Here is a 16,642-nt window from a genome sequence, read left to right as displayed (position 1 = left end):
TTATCATCATCTGTGCTGAACTAAAAATTCAGTATGCAGGTGACTTTTATTAATATATAAATGACACCACATATGATGTTATTATATCAATCTGATTTAAAGAGCAAAATGAATGTGTTTCTGTAGTAAGATACATAGTAGAAAGCTACACAGTAGAAAAATGACATCAGTAATAACCAAAATACTTCCATAAATACATATTTTATAGCCCATAATCAGATATTAGCAAAAACAATGAAACCATCTTCAAAGTTTTCCAGTGAGTCAAAATAGAATAAAATCTTCTACTTAAGCAGAAAGCTAAACGTAGAGCAAAGTATAAAAATTGGACAGTGTTTTAGATTGGTTCCTAGCTTACCATTAGCTCCCTGTGATCTGCATAAGTTAAGATATATGAACACCAAAGGCCACTGGGCAATGTAAGTTTGGAATGGTTTGATAGAACTTACTAGAAAGCCTTTTGCAAATTTAAATTTAAAACAAAACACCTTCTAAATGGGTAAAAATGTGCAACCCATTCAATTATGATGTCTAGGAAAATTTAATAGAATTGTTAAAGGTGCATTTAGAGAATATGTACAATTACTGTCTTTAGCCAGAACAAATACATTTCATAACCCATTTCTGTATTTCCAAGAAAAGTTTTCTTTCTTTGATTGTTCTTTCTTTCATGATAATGAGGTAGGTGTCCAGCATTGAACACTACATTTCAAATGTAATCTCAAGAGACTTATAACAAACAAAATTTTTATTATCCTCTCTATGAAATGATGTCTCTCTTTACACCACTCAGTTTCCTCAATGTTTCTTGCCATAATGTACCAGGAATTCATATACAGTTCTCATAGTCCTCTCACTGATAGACAGTGGCTTATGCTACTCCACAGATGCTTCTCTCCTCTGATAATTAAAGTTTTCTTATTTTTCTAAGCTCTCCTGGTTTGACTTTTTTTTCCTTTTGAAACTCTTATTATCATTCCTGTTCCTATTTTCCACCATTGCTACCACTTTATGTACTGTTATTTGATATTTATGACTTTGCCCAACTTAACCTCATCAATTGTTTAGTCTCAAAAAAATCAAAATTAAGTTTAAATTACTTTGATCCCATCAGTTTTGTTTAGTTTGTTTTACTGTATAGAGCAATAATAGGGACTTTAATGAACATCATCTTAATAATTTCTCTGAACTCTATAATGATATAATGATTTAAATTGTGTCCAAGCTCTCAATTTATCATATGCTCAAGCTTAGTTATTTCTGTTCCAAGATTTTAAAAACTCCACAGAAGTAAGACCTATTTAAGTAATGCTATGTTCAAAACTCCTTCTTTAGCCAGTCTTTTCCTCTTCTTAAATTATATAGCATGTGATTTGTTTTGTTTTTTTGTTTTGTTTTGTTTTGTATCATTATTTGACATTCATCAAAAGCTACTCTGTAGGTAGGTAATACTTTTGAATATAAAATTGGGTTATAGCCTGCAGGCAGCAACAAAAGACCCAACACAACCAAAAAAAACAAATTAGGTTATATTCAGCAGGCATGTAAAATTAGCTTATATTCAGCAGGCATATATATAGGCAAGGACCCTGCTGTATACTTATTTTATGGACAAGCTGTGTCCAAATCACTTTTGGAGCTTTGATTTTTTCTAATTCAAGGGCCTAACCCCAATGGATTCTGATTTAGTTGATCATGAATAGGTCCTGGTAATTGTAGTGTTTAAAAAAATCTCCCTGAAGTCTGATTTGTAAACTATTGCTGGAGCATCATATATCTTGTATAAATGATTAACGCTAGTAACTCCAAGTAATGCAAAAACCTCTTAAGATATAGATAAATTTTTAAAGGGAAGATGTGGAAAATAAAGAGGTTAAAAATTATTTATCTTTGGGCTTCCCTGGTGGCGCAGTGGTTGAAAGTCTGCCTGCCAATGCAGGGGACGCGGGTTCGTGCCCCAGTCCAGGAAGATCCCACATGCCACGGAGCGGCTGGGCCCGTGAGCCATGGCCGCTGAGCCTGCGCGTCCGGAACCTGTGCTCTGCAACGGGAGAGGCCACAACAGTGAGAGGCCCGTGTACCACACACACAAATATATATATATATATATATATATATATATATATATATATATATATATATATATATATATATATATCTTTGCATGGAATTTCAAAATGCTGTAGTATTTTGTCTACAGAATTGATGATGGCTTCATCTGTATTCACTTTACCTCTGTTCCAGAACTGAGAAGGGAAATATTCAGTAAAATTTCCTTTACCGAAGGGATTGATTCTACTCAGTTCAATTGGTTCAATCTAATTCAGTTTGATTCAGTTTAGTTCAATTCAATTCAATCCAAAACAATTAAATTTATATCTATATACATCAGGCACTGTGCTAGGCTGTTGGGAATGCAAAAATGAGTAAGACATAATTTCTGCTCTTAAGTTGCTCACAGCCTAACAGGAGAGATGAATGCATTAATTCTGTCTTCCCTAATGGGTGCTTTAATAGAAGTAAGTGTTGCCCTCATATAGGCTTAACTCAGAGTAGGACTTTACAATGTCAGTTTGTTTTATTGTTGCTCTTGTAAAAAGTATATATATATATATATATATATATATACATACACACACACATATACACACTGTATATGTATATAATGTATGCATATTTATGATATATAATCTGTATTCACACACATATATAATTGTAGTGCATACTTGCCAAATATAAATATGTTTGACCATCAAAAAGGAACAGGTATAATAACCATCCTTAATAACATCTAAGGATGCTGCCCTGATAGATCATCTTAAGATGATTTTGTGAATTAGTACATGTCCAGATTCAATAGAAAAAATGAGAATTATGGAATAGTTCAAAGAGAGGAAATGTGGTGTTTAGAGGATCCATAGATAACTAGTGTCATTAGTTAATAAGTTAACCATTATGTAGCTAAATGAAATGGATGCCTTTCAGCATTATGAGAAGTGAAAGTTTGAGAAAGATGACCATGGAATTAATTTGTTAAACCCCAATTGATGACAAACATTCATCTCTACTCTGATATACCTAAACCCTCACAAGTTCCAAATTCTTCATAGCCCTTCACCAAAGGCTCCATCATTTTTTCCATGGCTGCATATATGAAGAAGGAAAATATGGGGACAATTTTAGGTTAACTGATTGTGTAATCAGACCTAGACCTCAACTCGGAAAACTCTGGGCAACAATTAGAAAATGTTATCACATAGTAGACCAACTTAAACAATTAGAATTAAGACTCGGAATTTAAGTCTAGTATATTCCACCATGGCTTAACATACCTAGCCATGTGAGACACCCAAGTTGCATTATTTGCTCTAGATCTCAGGGGAGATTGTGATCTTAAAAAGTAAGGTTTGTATTATGATAAGAGTGGGGATCCTCGGGCAGGATGGAGGTGCTTCTAACAGTTTCTACCACTCTGTAATTCACAGAAAGCATCACTATTGTGGTTGACAATTTTTTAAAGCTTTTAGACTGAGATAAATCTACTAATTCACATCTTCCTTCCCCACATTAGTATGAAGCTCAAGTGGCCACAATTATGGGTTCCAAAGACAAAGCAGAATCTAGATACAGCAAGAAGAAGGTGGCATAAATAGTTAATGAAGTTGTAAACACCCCTCCAAGGTGCTGACACCTAAACTGAGTCCTGAAGTAGGAATACTACTTTTCATGAGAGACACGGGCAGGAATAGTAAAGGCAATCACTCTCCAGGTTACCAAACTGGGAAAGTACAATACACACTTCAAATGCAGTGTTAACTTATAAATATGGCTTTACATTAAAACAAATTGTCTTGAAGTTCACAACAATTACAGTCTACTCTTGATAATCCATGTTAAAGAAGGGGGTAAAATTGTGAAGAAAACATGTGTAACTTGTTCACAAATTCTAATTGAAAACATAATTTTTTTATATGTACTTAGATTATTAAACTTGAATTCTAAATGGAAGGATGTATTATTTGGATGTCAATAAAATTAGATGTAAATATATTAGGGCATATATTGACTATATAAAATTGGAAGCACTTGGGTTTATTATCAAAAGTCTGCCTGGTATTAAGGATATTCTGAAACATTACTTGCTATAACAAGTCCCCTAATAACTGGCTTCAGAGACAATAGCCCCTGCAAGAAGAAATCAGATACTGGGTGGACCTATAAACTGTCCCAACCAAATACTTTCACCCAACTAAAAGTATTGATCTGTTAACGAAGATGTGGGTAAAAGTTGACTTTTTTTTACCCCCAACAAATTTACACTAATTTAACCATAACACTCCTTTTAATTTATATTCAGGACATTCAAGATTACATGTTATAAAATTTCAGCTGTGAAGGGAGCCAGCTCAGTTCCACAATTATAGTATAACATGGATAGAATACATTTTACAATTCAGTCATTGTCAGTTCTGATTGGTGGCATACTGAGCTGGACAATATAAACTGAAGGGAAATGAAGAACTTTTGAGTACATGCCAAAGGCTGATGCCATTTCTGACATTGACATTATATCAAATGGGAAGAAGGGGGGCATGAAAGTGTATGGCATGATAACCATTATCACTATTCTTCCACTAAGAAGACATAGGAGGAGATGTAACAAAAATAATGATAACTACGCTTAGACAGACTACTTACTGAGATTGTTTCTGCTTGGAGGGACTAAACAAAGAACTGTTCTTATAGAATCACTCAGCAAGCTCTCTAACAACCACAGATTATATAGATCCATTTTTGAAACTTTAAGTAATTTGTCCTACCAACATCAAATTAGTTTTCACTTTGAGGAACAGCCACAAGTGACTAATTAATAAGTAAAAAGAAAAAATTAAGTAGAACTAAATTTTTTCCCTTCTCCACCTTTTTTTCCTTTGTTTTTAAATGACAAACCTCAAGACATGGAAATAAGGTATTTGCCCAAAGACAATAATTAGTTATTAATTGAACTATAATTACAACACAATGTTATTTCCTTAGCAGGCCAGCTGACTCTTAGGAGGAGGGAAAGAAAGATGAAGAAGGAATGGAAGTGGCCTGAGTCATGTTTAGATTGTTCTGATGGTTTCAATGCCTCAGAGAAATATTTTCCAATTGAAAGGTAGGTTTTATTAAATGTATCTTCTCATTACGAGTCATGTATGTCTCTATCATAATACAGATGCTTTATTACAATTGCCTATTTACATGTCTATCCCTGGCCCCGTGAGCTCTTTGGAGTGCTTGGTACAGTATATGCTTATTGAATGAATAATGAATCAATCAACGAATAAAGAGCTAAGCTGACAATTGAAAGAAGTACTATCAATTTGGGAAAGAAAGTTTTAGCCAATGACAGAGATATTACTGTTTAGATTCTTTATAAACTTTACTTCCTGTTCACCCAGCAACAAAGGAAGGCACAAGAAAGATTAAAATCTTTTCATTTTCAGTCATAGTATATTGGAAACAGAAAGAGTAATATTTTTTTCTTTCTTTAATATACTCTTACATTTAGAGATATTGAGAACACCTGTTTAAATTACTGTGCTATTGATTTGTTCACATTTACTTTCATTATTATATAATAGTTACTTTCAATATTATATAACAAGTCCTATTCATTTTTGAGGATTAATCTGAATATTACCTCAACAATGTTCAGATTCATAATGGTGATTTACAGTTCCATCCAACATACCATAAATTTAGATATTCTAGTGGAAAAGAAAGGAAATTTGTTTGACAAATAAGAATCTTACAAATTATGATTGTCTAATGCAAAAATATATTGTTTAGAGAGACATTAAAGAATGATTTTAATTGAATTGGTATAGACACCTTAGTGCTCAATTTTTCTTTTAGATAACTTTATTTCAATATGAATAATTTAATGTTTATTAAGAGAAGGAAAAAACCTAAATATATACCAATTAGTAATTCTGGTTTACTGTGTTTAAAGCAATGATTCTTTTAATTGCTTGTCAACCAGATGCAACACATCAAAAATTTAAACTTTCCTAAAGCTTGGGCACATCTTAACAAGAACTCATATACAATGGAAGAATGATCTAGCTTTTAGGTGTAAATGAATTCACCATCCTAAATGTGATAAAAATTGTTCTAAGTGTATCAGTTTGATTTCATGGGATACATGTTCTTTATAATTTCTCTGTTAGAATCATAAAGGTAGGAGAAGTGTCAAGGTCAAATTTGTATTTTTCATCTTAAAAGCATCCTTTTAAATATTTATGAAGAGACTAGTATAAAATATAAATAGCAGATGCACAAGTGTAGATTGGGATAAATAAATCATATAACTGAAAATAAAGGAATTCAAAAAGAATGTAAATAGGCTTATTGAAGGAGTATTAGAACATATCTATGTATATGCTGAAGTGTTCTGATAAATCAGTTGAAAAGATGAAGGCATTAACATTAGATTTAGGTAATTCAGTAGAACACGAAGTTTGGTCAAAAAGGAATAGCTGAAGAAATAAGGTATTTACTAAATCTACCCTGACATTCTGACTGAAAAAAAAAAAAAAAAAACAAGCAAGTGTAAAAGAAAAAGGAATGCTATTAGTTATGTATTCCTTAGAGAAGGCTTTTCCTTATAAGTTATAAACAAACATTCCTGGAAAAACTCAAATGGTCTTGTTAAAGAATTACTGTTTTTTGGTCTTACTTATTTATTGTTTTATATTTTCCTTAATTAAAAAAATTAATAAACCTGTTTGTTAAAACAGTTTTAGATTTACAGAAAAACGGAGCAGAAAGCACAGAGTTTCCATATTCCTTCCCTTCCTCCCCTCCCGGCCCCCCACAGTTTCCCCTATTATTAACATCTTAAGTTGGCTTGGTACATTTGTTTCCATTGATGAGCCAATATTGATACATTATTATTAGCTAAAGTCCATAGTTTACATTAGTGTTTTACAGTTCTATGGTTTCTTCCAAATGTATAATGGCATATATCCACCCTTAGAATATCATACAGGAGAATACCATGACCCTGAAGATTTCCTGTGCTCCATCTATTCCTCCCTCCCTGCTCCCCTGGCAACCATTCATCTTTTTACTGTCTCCAAAGTTTTGCCTTTCCCAAAATGTCGTGTAGTTAGAATCATATAGTATACAGCCTTATCTGATTGGCTCTTTCAATTAGCAATATTTGTTTAAGGTTCTTCCGTGATTTTTCTCGGCTTGGTACCTCCTTTCTTTTATTGCTGAATAAATTTCCACTGTATGAATGTACATACACATTTGTTTATCTATTCACCTGTGAAAAGGCATCTTAGTTGCTTCCACTTTTGTGATTCAGCTTTACAATATGACACTATATATGCACAGCCAAATCATCTATTGCCTCACTGATTACCATAGGATAGAACCCATTGAGAATGTGAAACAATCTTATTTTTCTCTTTATTTCAGTTTTCTCTCTTATTTTCCCTTATGTGGAATTCAAAGGCTCAAAAATCTTCCAGTGAGTATTCATCTCACTTTAAGCCATTTTAAAATAATGCTCCTCGAAGTAAGCTACAAGTAGCATCTACATTAGAATCACTAGGGATGCCTGTTAAAATTCATATTCTAGGTGCTACTCCTGATCTACTTAATCAGAATTTCTGGGTATGGAGCCCCGGTTCCTGTTTTTTTTTAATAAAGCTCCTCAGATAGTGTCTACTCTCACTAAAGTTTGAGAAGGTGACCATTTTTGTAATTAGTTGTGTTTTTGATAATATATGACATTCTGCACTTCTGAAAATCTCAGAACTGGTAGAGTAGAGTTCAATTTAGAGCATATCATCAACTCAAGGTAAAAAGAATTTTTACAGAAATGTACAGAGAAGCGGAGAAAATATTTCTGCTACCATGTGGATGCCCTCCAGGATTCTTTAGGAAAGAAAAGCAGGATTGTTATCCTGGATCATTTACTTATTCCAGCCTTTTCTTCACAGCCCTGAAGGCACCTCCATTGCCCTCAATCCATGACCTAGACTCACAGTCATAAAAGGGCTAATAGATAGTGTTCTTTTGGAAGTAGGAAATTCAATAACATTTAATATTTTAGGTATTGAGATTATCATTTTCACCATTCTTTAGCAAAATTTATTGCCTCAGGGTGTAGAAAAATTCAATTGAGTTGCTGATTGGATTTTCAAACTCAGCAAAAATTGTAGCTTTGAAAGTCTAAGCTTTCATTTGTAAGAGCCAGCCTTTCTGAGAGAATAAAAATATTTTCAAAAATTAAAAGGAAAAGTTCTAAGAATCAGTGCATTAAATTTATGTACCAAAGAGGAAATTGGAAAGACAATGTAATATGATATAAGAACTAGCTTTTCTTTCATTGGTAGAGGCAACACACACAGACACACACACACACACACACACACACAGGTATAAGATTGGAAATAGTGGAGAGAGAAATAAGAAAGAAGATCGGGGAAAATAGACAGATTTAGATGTCCTCAAGAAGGTCAAGGGCCCTGGCTCCCATCCCTATCCCTCTGGACTCAAAGTATGACAGCCATGGAAATCTGAGAGAAGGACGCTTGTGCATTACTTCCCAAGGTGTAGCCCTGGAAGATTTCAAGCCTCTTAAAGAAGACTATCCAGTTTGGTCTTTAGGACTGTACTGAATGCTTGGTCTCCAGTACCAAGCATTTAGGAAGTCAGCTGCATAGGCTGATGGGCCTGAGGGCAGCATGTCTGGGGAAAGCAAAGGCTTTCTGACCTGAAGGGATGGGGGTCACACAAGTGCTGAGAGAAAGCTGGTGTAACTGAAGATGTCTGGCCTTCAAACAAGGAAAATGCAGAGTGCATGGATCAAGTAACCAAAGGCCACCACAGTGTAACAGACATCAATGGCCATGGCAGCATATACTGAGGAGGAGGGATAAGGAAAGTTATATCCAGGGGAGGACAGAGATGTCCATAACCCCAGATACCTGCTTCTCCAACTATATCTGATCAGTATGAAAACCCTCCATCTGGAACTTAAATTACCTTTGCTGAGAAAAAGTTGTGGGGAATAATAAATTTGTCTAAGCATTTGCTTCAAAAGGAAACAGTTGTTTGAACATTCAACTATAATAAATATAAAATTCATACCTATTACATTGAAACTATAGCCTCTGGAGATGAATTTCAAGATTGAAATGTATATATTCTAGGTATAATTACATTATCCAAAAGAAATATATAGTTAAAAATTAGATAACTTTTCTTTCTGGGTTTTCCATTTATTTTCCATCTTACCCTGAGTTCATTTATATCAATAGAAATATGCATGTACAAAGAGAAATGCCCCCATGAAGTAAATGGAAGGTGAATTAAAGAGGAATTATGGGAGACATCAATAATAATATCTAACTTGGACTTTAGAATCATATAGACTCAGAATTGATTCCAGATTCCTCCACCTGCTAGCAAATATGGATTTTTCTCATCTATAACAGGAGAATAATATATACCTTGCAGGATTGTATGAGGTATAAATGACAAAATGTATGTAAAGCATTTAGACTAGTGTCTGGCACACTGTAAGCATTCCATCTTACTATTTGTGATATTATTCTTGATATTTTATGCATTTATATTTGTAGAACTCAGTGTCATATTCTTAACTGTGACTCTTATGGTCAATATAATCAACAAGTGGTGTAACTTAATCATGGTCTATGTTGAGAATTTCTTCCTACAAAAATAATTTTATAGCTCTACTCTAGGCCAAATTTATATTCATTTCTATTAGTAGCATGCCATAAGATGTGACCAAATTTACATTCATTTCTATTAGTAGCATGCCATAGATGTGGGTTTCCATTATATATATACTATAGAGACAAATTCTATCACCTGTCACTCTTTTCCAACTACCATTACTTTGGCTCAGGAGAAAATGATCCTGAAAGAAGATCTAGGTAGTTTTAATGGCTCTTTGTGAACCTCAGATGTAACTGAATAATTTTCTAGATTAAAGAAATGCCCATCAAGGTATATAGGGGTAGATAACCAACTGATGAAGGGAAATAATCTTATGAAAGCATTTACTATTTATCTTTGATACAGCTCTTTTAAACAGTCTGATTAATTCCTTCTATGATTTCACCCTTGAAAGCACAAACTATTTTGTTCTTTGTCATTGTTGTATGACATTCCATTTGGCAGTCAGCTTATTTTTAGCCAGACTATCAAAGTATTTTTCAACTGGACTGCCACTTCACTTGAACTTGGAATCTTGTAACCTGAGGAACTGCACTTGGGAAAAGAAGAATCTTCTAACAAATGGGAAATTATAAATCCAGACCAACCCAAACTTGTACTGGTAATTATTCTTATATCTTTAAATGTAATATAGTTCAATAGTTGTTATATATAGTTAACATTTCACTGGAATATCTGCTAATTTTTACAAGAGGATAAGACAACATATTATATGAAAGTGTTAAGAAGATTATCTGAACTCAAATTATTTTTCTCTGAAAGATCTTTAGAAAAAAACAGAAAATTTCTTATAATTTTCTGTTTCTACTAGTTCCTAGGTATAATGTTATAGAAAAAATTTTGGAATACTGTTGAATATAGGGATTTTAGGATTACATCTTAAGTATCTAGTATTTAAAACCTAAAAATTATTGTCTAGCAACTAGAGATTGCTATAATTATAATGCAATAAAATCAAATGAAATAAGTCAAATATATTCTTCTATGTAAATATATTATCCAATATCAAATGGGTTCTTAATTACTACGATTCAATATGATTGCATTTTAAATATAAACATCTGCCTTTTAAACTCACAATCAGTAATTTAAATTAAGTATTGTATAATTCAGGGTAAAAAACAGAGTTTTAATCACTTGTATGTTATGATCTGTGTCTATATTTTGCAAAGAAGAGCTATGAGTCAATCCCTTTTGTTTTTCTTTACTAGATGAATGGAAGAAGAAAGTCAGTGAATCTTATGTTATTGTAATAGAAAGATTAGAAGATGACCTGCAGATCAAAGAAAAAGAACTTACAGAACTAAGGCATATATTTGGGTAAAGTTGTCAGCGTTATTATTTCTCTGTATAAGTGTTTTCACTGTTGATCTAGCTTTTAGCTATATCTGTGTTTAAAAACACAACCCATATAACCTCCTATGTTAACCTTAGAATATAGGGTTATCTCTTCCTACCCATTCATATAGCCCCTAAAATGCAAATATCTTATCTCCTTAAAATATGCCTTGCCTGTTCCCATCACTAAAGTTTAAAGAGAAAGGAATCTAAAGGCTAGCCTTTGAATACAAACTGTTGCTGATCTGAATAATCTTCTCTAGAATTAGATCATTCTTGCGAGCCATGCCAGCAACAAACAGTAAGACTTCTCTTCCCAAATGGTGGTAGAATATTGGCCACATTTTTCTTTTTGGACTACTAGAGAACTCCAATTTTAACAAACCCTTTGGTCTCTTGACATTGAAATGCTGTCTGTTAATGAAACTGTGTATCATTCTTCCCCTGAACAATCATATACTGATGTATAATACTGGCTTCAGGCTTTCAGTGGGTTTTGTTCCATGATAACAAGATAAAAATAATCTGGCATATTGTCACAACCTTGTAAGACACAAAATGTTCAGAAAAGAGGGGTAGATCCCTTATATACACAAGCCACCTTTTGGAGAAATTGAATCTTGGCATTGAGAAACAATGTATTTTGGAGAGTCAATTTAAGTTAGCTGCCTGACTGAGGAAAAGTTCCACAAAGGCCAATTAGCCATGTTTACTTACAGCTGTGTTATTCATGCAATGCACTGATGACAAAGAACTCTAACCATTTTACTCTGAAAATAAGTGTAAAGCAATGACCAAATGACATATTTTTCAAAAGAAATTTCAGATATAGTAAACATACAAAGCTCACATAACTGGCAAATAAAATTACCCATGTATAATATAGTTTATATAAAATTTGTCAGTGGGTTAATAAGGCCTTCATAAGTATTCAATTTATGGTTTGGGAAGTAGTTAATTTTCCATGTTATTTAGCCCAAAATGATTAACTCAGCTTTGACACTCATGATGAGATACACTGGGATGAACTTTGCAAGTATTATCATATGCTCACTTATGGGAAAACATTTGGAAGTCCTGTAGAGATGTGACTGGCACATTGGTATAATAGATTTATACATACATATTAATTTTGTTGGAAAAGAGCTATGAATGTAGAACTTAATCATAAACCCTCTAGCTCTTATTGACAGATAAATATGCTGAATGAAATGTGATCAAATTGGAGATTTTCCTCGTTTATAAAGTTAAAATCTCATTTATTTGTTGTTATTTTTTAAATTTGGGAAGTGTTATGCGAATATGTCAAGGCTAATTTAAACAGACATATCCTTTTAAGCATTAAGCTTGAAATGTACTTTTTTCTCTTACCACATCAACAAGCAGCTGTTTCTGCAGGTCCTACTGTAGCTGGATTTATTGTGTCAGCTATATTCAAGGTATTATTCCAGACACATCAAATATAAACCATTATTTAATCCACACCATGACCCTGTGTGATAGATAATATTACTTCTGGTGGATAATAAAGGAGCAGAGACGTTGGATCTTGTCAAGGTCATATGGTCAGTAAGCACTGGAACTGTGATTTGTAGCAAGGTCTCCCCACCTTCCTACTACACACTGATTCTTGCTCCCGGAGTTTCACAATCTGGTTGAAGGGAAAGGCATATATAAATAACTCACAGAAGACAGCCTATGACAAGTGCTAAGTGGAAGAAAAAACAAGATGGCTTTCAAATACAAAAAAAGAAGGTTTGTTGTCTTGATTTATTCATTGGTTTTGTAAAGCATTCCAGATAAAAGGCATAGTTGAGTAAAGATATGTAGGCAAGAATGGATGAGTACCATGGAAAGTCTACTGGTAGCAAGAAAACTTAATGTCTTGACCATTTTACCTAAGCTGAGTAAGAAAGCTGTGTCGGTCAGCATAAGGATTTTGCAACCATAGTTTTAAATCCAGTTTCTTTTATTTACAAGCAATGTATCTTTGGGTATATTACTTAATCTCCTTGAGGCTCATTTTCATCTGTAAAATGAGGTTAATAATAACGACCTTACAGGACATTTGAAAAATGATGTCAAATGCTGAATACAGAGCCTAATGCACAGTAAGCATTGAATAACTGGAGGTTTCTATTATCATGATTGATTGGGTAAATAAGGGCAGTTTGAAAGACTGAAGACTTTATTACCAAGTGGGAGTAACAAATAGTTTATTCAAAGTTAAGAAGTGAGAAAGTTAGGATAAAGTGTTTTTATATCAAGAGGATGTTTTCAAAAATAAAAATGTAATATGTTAGAACAATTCAAAATGGTGCCAAAATCTGAAATATAACTTTTAAAGATTGAGATCAAGAGGTATTTGAAGAATTTTCAGACTAGAGTGTTAGAAGGCTCATCAAAATGGATGTCAAATTCCCTGAGAATAACGGTAGGGCATTTTGAGGAGAGGAAGACTGGTAGCCTGGTGCTGAAGCCATTAAAGAACCTTCAGAAATGTCCCATTAGCCAGAAGTGATAATAATGAGGCTGAGGAGAGGATTACCCACAGCCTAGAATCATGTTTCTCCAAGGGCTAAGGACCCCCCGCAGTAAAATACCCAACAATTCTTGCAGAAATGTTAGAATCCATGATTCTACCCCATATCAAATGAATTAGAATCTCTGGGGATGATTTCCAGAGACCTAAATTTTTAACAAGCTCCCCAGGTAATACTTTTGCATGCTAAAAATGATACTTCAGCTAAAGTTTGAAAACTACACTTCTAGAAAGATACCTAAGTTGCACTGAGAACTTTGTCTGCGGTGATATGGGTGAAGGGATGAGGAATATGAAAATAGAAATCAGGCAACTAGTATGGTCTACAGAGAGTCAAGGGAGCAAACAAACAAACAAACAGAACCAGAGTACTCTGCTTTGTCTGCTTCCATCAAGGCAGATAGCATCATAGGGAAAGAAAGTCAATCCTGCCTAGGGCAGTGTTCTCAGGATTTTCTTTTCCCTAGAATAATATGATAGATGACAAGGAAAGAAACGAATGGAATATTGAGAATATAAATTGTCTTACTCATTGGCTTACACACCAAAATTTTCAGAGTAGTTGGGAAGTTTAAACATAATATTGTATGAGATCACATTTAATCGAGTATCTAGGACATTTTAGGTGTTAAATCTTAGAATCTTTCCTTCTCATCTTTATTCATGCTTTATGTGATGTAAGAAATACTTCTGTGATGGACAACTGTGTAATGCTGCTTGACATCAGGCTTCCTCTAAACATAGAGATAGAAGGAAAACTATAAGGTGCCTTAAAAGAAGCATTTAATACTAGAGTCATAGATCACTAGTGTAAACATAGATTTGCCTGTGGTTTTTCTTTTTGCAGCTTTTTTGGTTGTTTTCATTTGTTGACAAGTTTCTTTATAGCATTCAGGGTAGATACTAATTCCATTCATTAAAAGAGATTTTCTGCATCATAAAGCAAAACTTATGTCACCTCAAATACACAATCTCCTGGTATAGCTTTCACACACAATATAGTACAGAACAATATAAGTACTAAACTTAAAAAAGACAAACAGAACTAAACCATTATCTTGCTTATGCCAATTTATAACAGCTTTGAAAAAAGAGCTTGCTATGGGAACGAAGAGGAATGGAAATTGAATGTTCCTTCATCTTCCACAATAAAGTTGAGTTCATTCATAATTTTGAACATCTGTCGAGATAATAGAGGAGAGACTGGAAAAAATGAGGAAATAGAGAAGGCAGAAGAAGGAAAAACAGAAGTGGTACACTGGAGTACATTGTGAGGTTATTTCCTCCTCTTTGCTCTCTCTGATCTTTACATTTATCAATATAATATCACTTACTACCTGGTGTTGTCTTTATTCATTTTACAGGTCTGTCTAACCACTAGTATACGTGTTCACTAAAGGCAGCTTCTTTGTCTACTTAGTTTTATTTATATTTGTATGTATTTGTAATAGCTATTTGTATAGCGCTTGAAAGGAAAACAAATTAACAACTTAGTGCCTACCATATGCCAGGCATGCTCCTAGGTATTTTAATAAGCATTAGCTCATGTAATCATAAATGTATATATGTAGGATGCTTTGAGCTCGGTGACTGGCACATGGTAAACACGCAAAAATGTTAGTTAAAAACTAATTGTCATTGTTTATGTTCACATCCTTCTGGAGTAGGTATTGTGCTTGCCATTTTATACCTGAAGAAAATAAGGCTAATCAAATTAAACTGGCTTGAGCCATGTTACACAACTTGTACAGTTGTGCAGGGATTCCACCCATCTGTACTTCACTTCAAAATGTATGATCTTCATGAGCTTAGTTCTCAAACTAGGAAGGGGAAAGAAGTATGGATAAGAATTATCTTTGAAAACTTTTCACCTACCCCATGCCACTCTACAAGTTTGTTATGTCCTGTGTACTAGAACTGTCCCTGCATGTGGGAGTGGAAGAATATATTTTACACTCCCACTCCCACACCTTGGTGATACACGGACCCTTACATGAACTTTGAAAACCACTTACATGATGGTTCTCCACATGCAACTTTTAAAAGGCTTCCAATTAAATTATTTTGTTTCAATGTTTTTAAATCTTTAGAAATTTTAGAACTATGTTTTTCTGATTTCATTGTCAAGCCTACTTTTAATCTGCTTAATCTGTAATATGTCTATGAAGAGATTCCAAAGAAGTTATAATTTTTCAGTGCTGTGACTTTTCAACATAATCAGAAAAACCCTATTTTTTCTCATTTTTAATCTCATTTTGGCATTGAGTAAATTGGTCAATAATGCTAATATCTCACTTTGAAATTGATTATGTTTAATGAATAAAAGTAGTCAAGAGGATGCCCTGTTCCATGGGAAAGCAGTTGCAATATTTAAAAGAATTGAAAAAGAAAAAAACCGAAGGAAGTTTTCTGAGATGTACCTTCCTGCTTATTTTTTCCCTGAAAAGTTCCTCTGGGCCCAGCTGCATTCCACCATACTTATGCTCCAAATGAAATATCTTCCAAAAACCTACTTTTTCAGAACTATAACCAATTATGAAAATTAGCTATTATAAAATGAATAGCTCCAGAAACATCACAGACTGACCTTACCAAAGGAGAGTGAAATTTTCTATCAAGGTGCTAAGTAGAGTATTGAGGGAGTAAATTCCATCTTAAAAAAAATAAAATTGAGTGAAAGGATTATTCGGTATGTTTGATAAATGCATTGTGTTAATTAGCAATGAAACAGAAAACAACAAAAAGACCTCAAACCAAAAAGCAGAGAATTCACATTGTCCCAAGACTGTCTACCTCTCTATTTCTTTTCTTGCTTGTCTAGGTAAAACTAGCTAAGTAATAGTTTTACAGAAATATCTTGTAAAAAACCTTGAAGCAGCCTGATCTCAAACACTCTTTCTGTCCCTGTCTCTGTCTCTTTCTCTCTAGCTTAGTACATCACTTGCTCTCACTATCTCTCCCCCTTTTATCCTCCCGCTATTCTTCCCTCCTATC

The 16,642-nt window shown here is 33.6% G+C and overlaps 1 protein-coding gene across 1 annotated transcript in view; it reads left to right on the top strand.

The window, feature by feature from the left end:
* Positions 1 to 10,291: 10,291 nt before the first annotated feature.
* The window catches only part of TNNI3K (TNNI3 interacting kinase), a gene marked incomplete at its 3' end in the record, with an annotated part of 285,990 nt that continues 279,639 nt past the window's right edge, over positions 10,292 to 16,642 (top strand). The window contains exons 1-2 of the mRNA XM_081226315.1: positions 10,292 to 10,369; positions 10,980 to 11,088. Coding sequence (XP_081082441.1) covers positions 10,330 to 10,369; positions 10,980 to 11,088 — 149 coding nt within the window. The 5' untranslated portion in view covers positions 10,292 to 10,329. The remainder of the gene's footprint in view (positions 10,370 to 10,979; positions 11,089 to 16,642) is intronic.

Source organism: Mesoplodon bidens (genome assembly GCF_964165515.1).
Source record: "Mesoplodon bidens genome assembly, chromosome: 2".
NCBI lineage: Eukaryota > Metazoa > Chordata > Mammalia > Artiodactyla > Ziphiidae > Mesoplodon > Mesoplodon bidens.
Note: the sequence above shows the minus strand (reverse complement) of the source record. Positions and strands in the feature narration are given on the sequence as shown.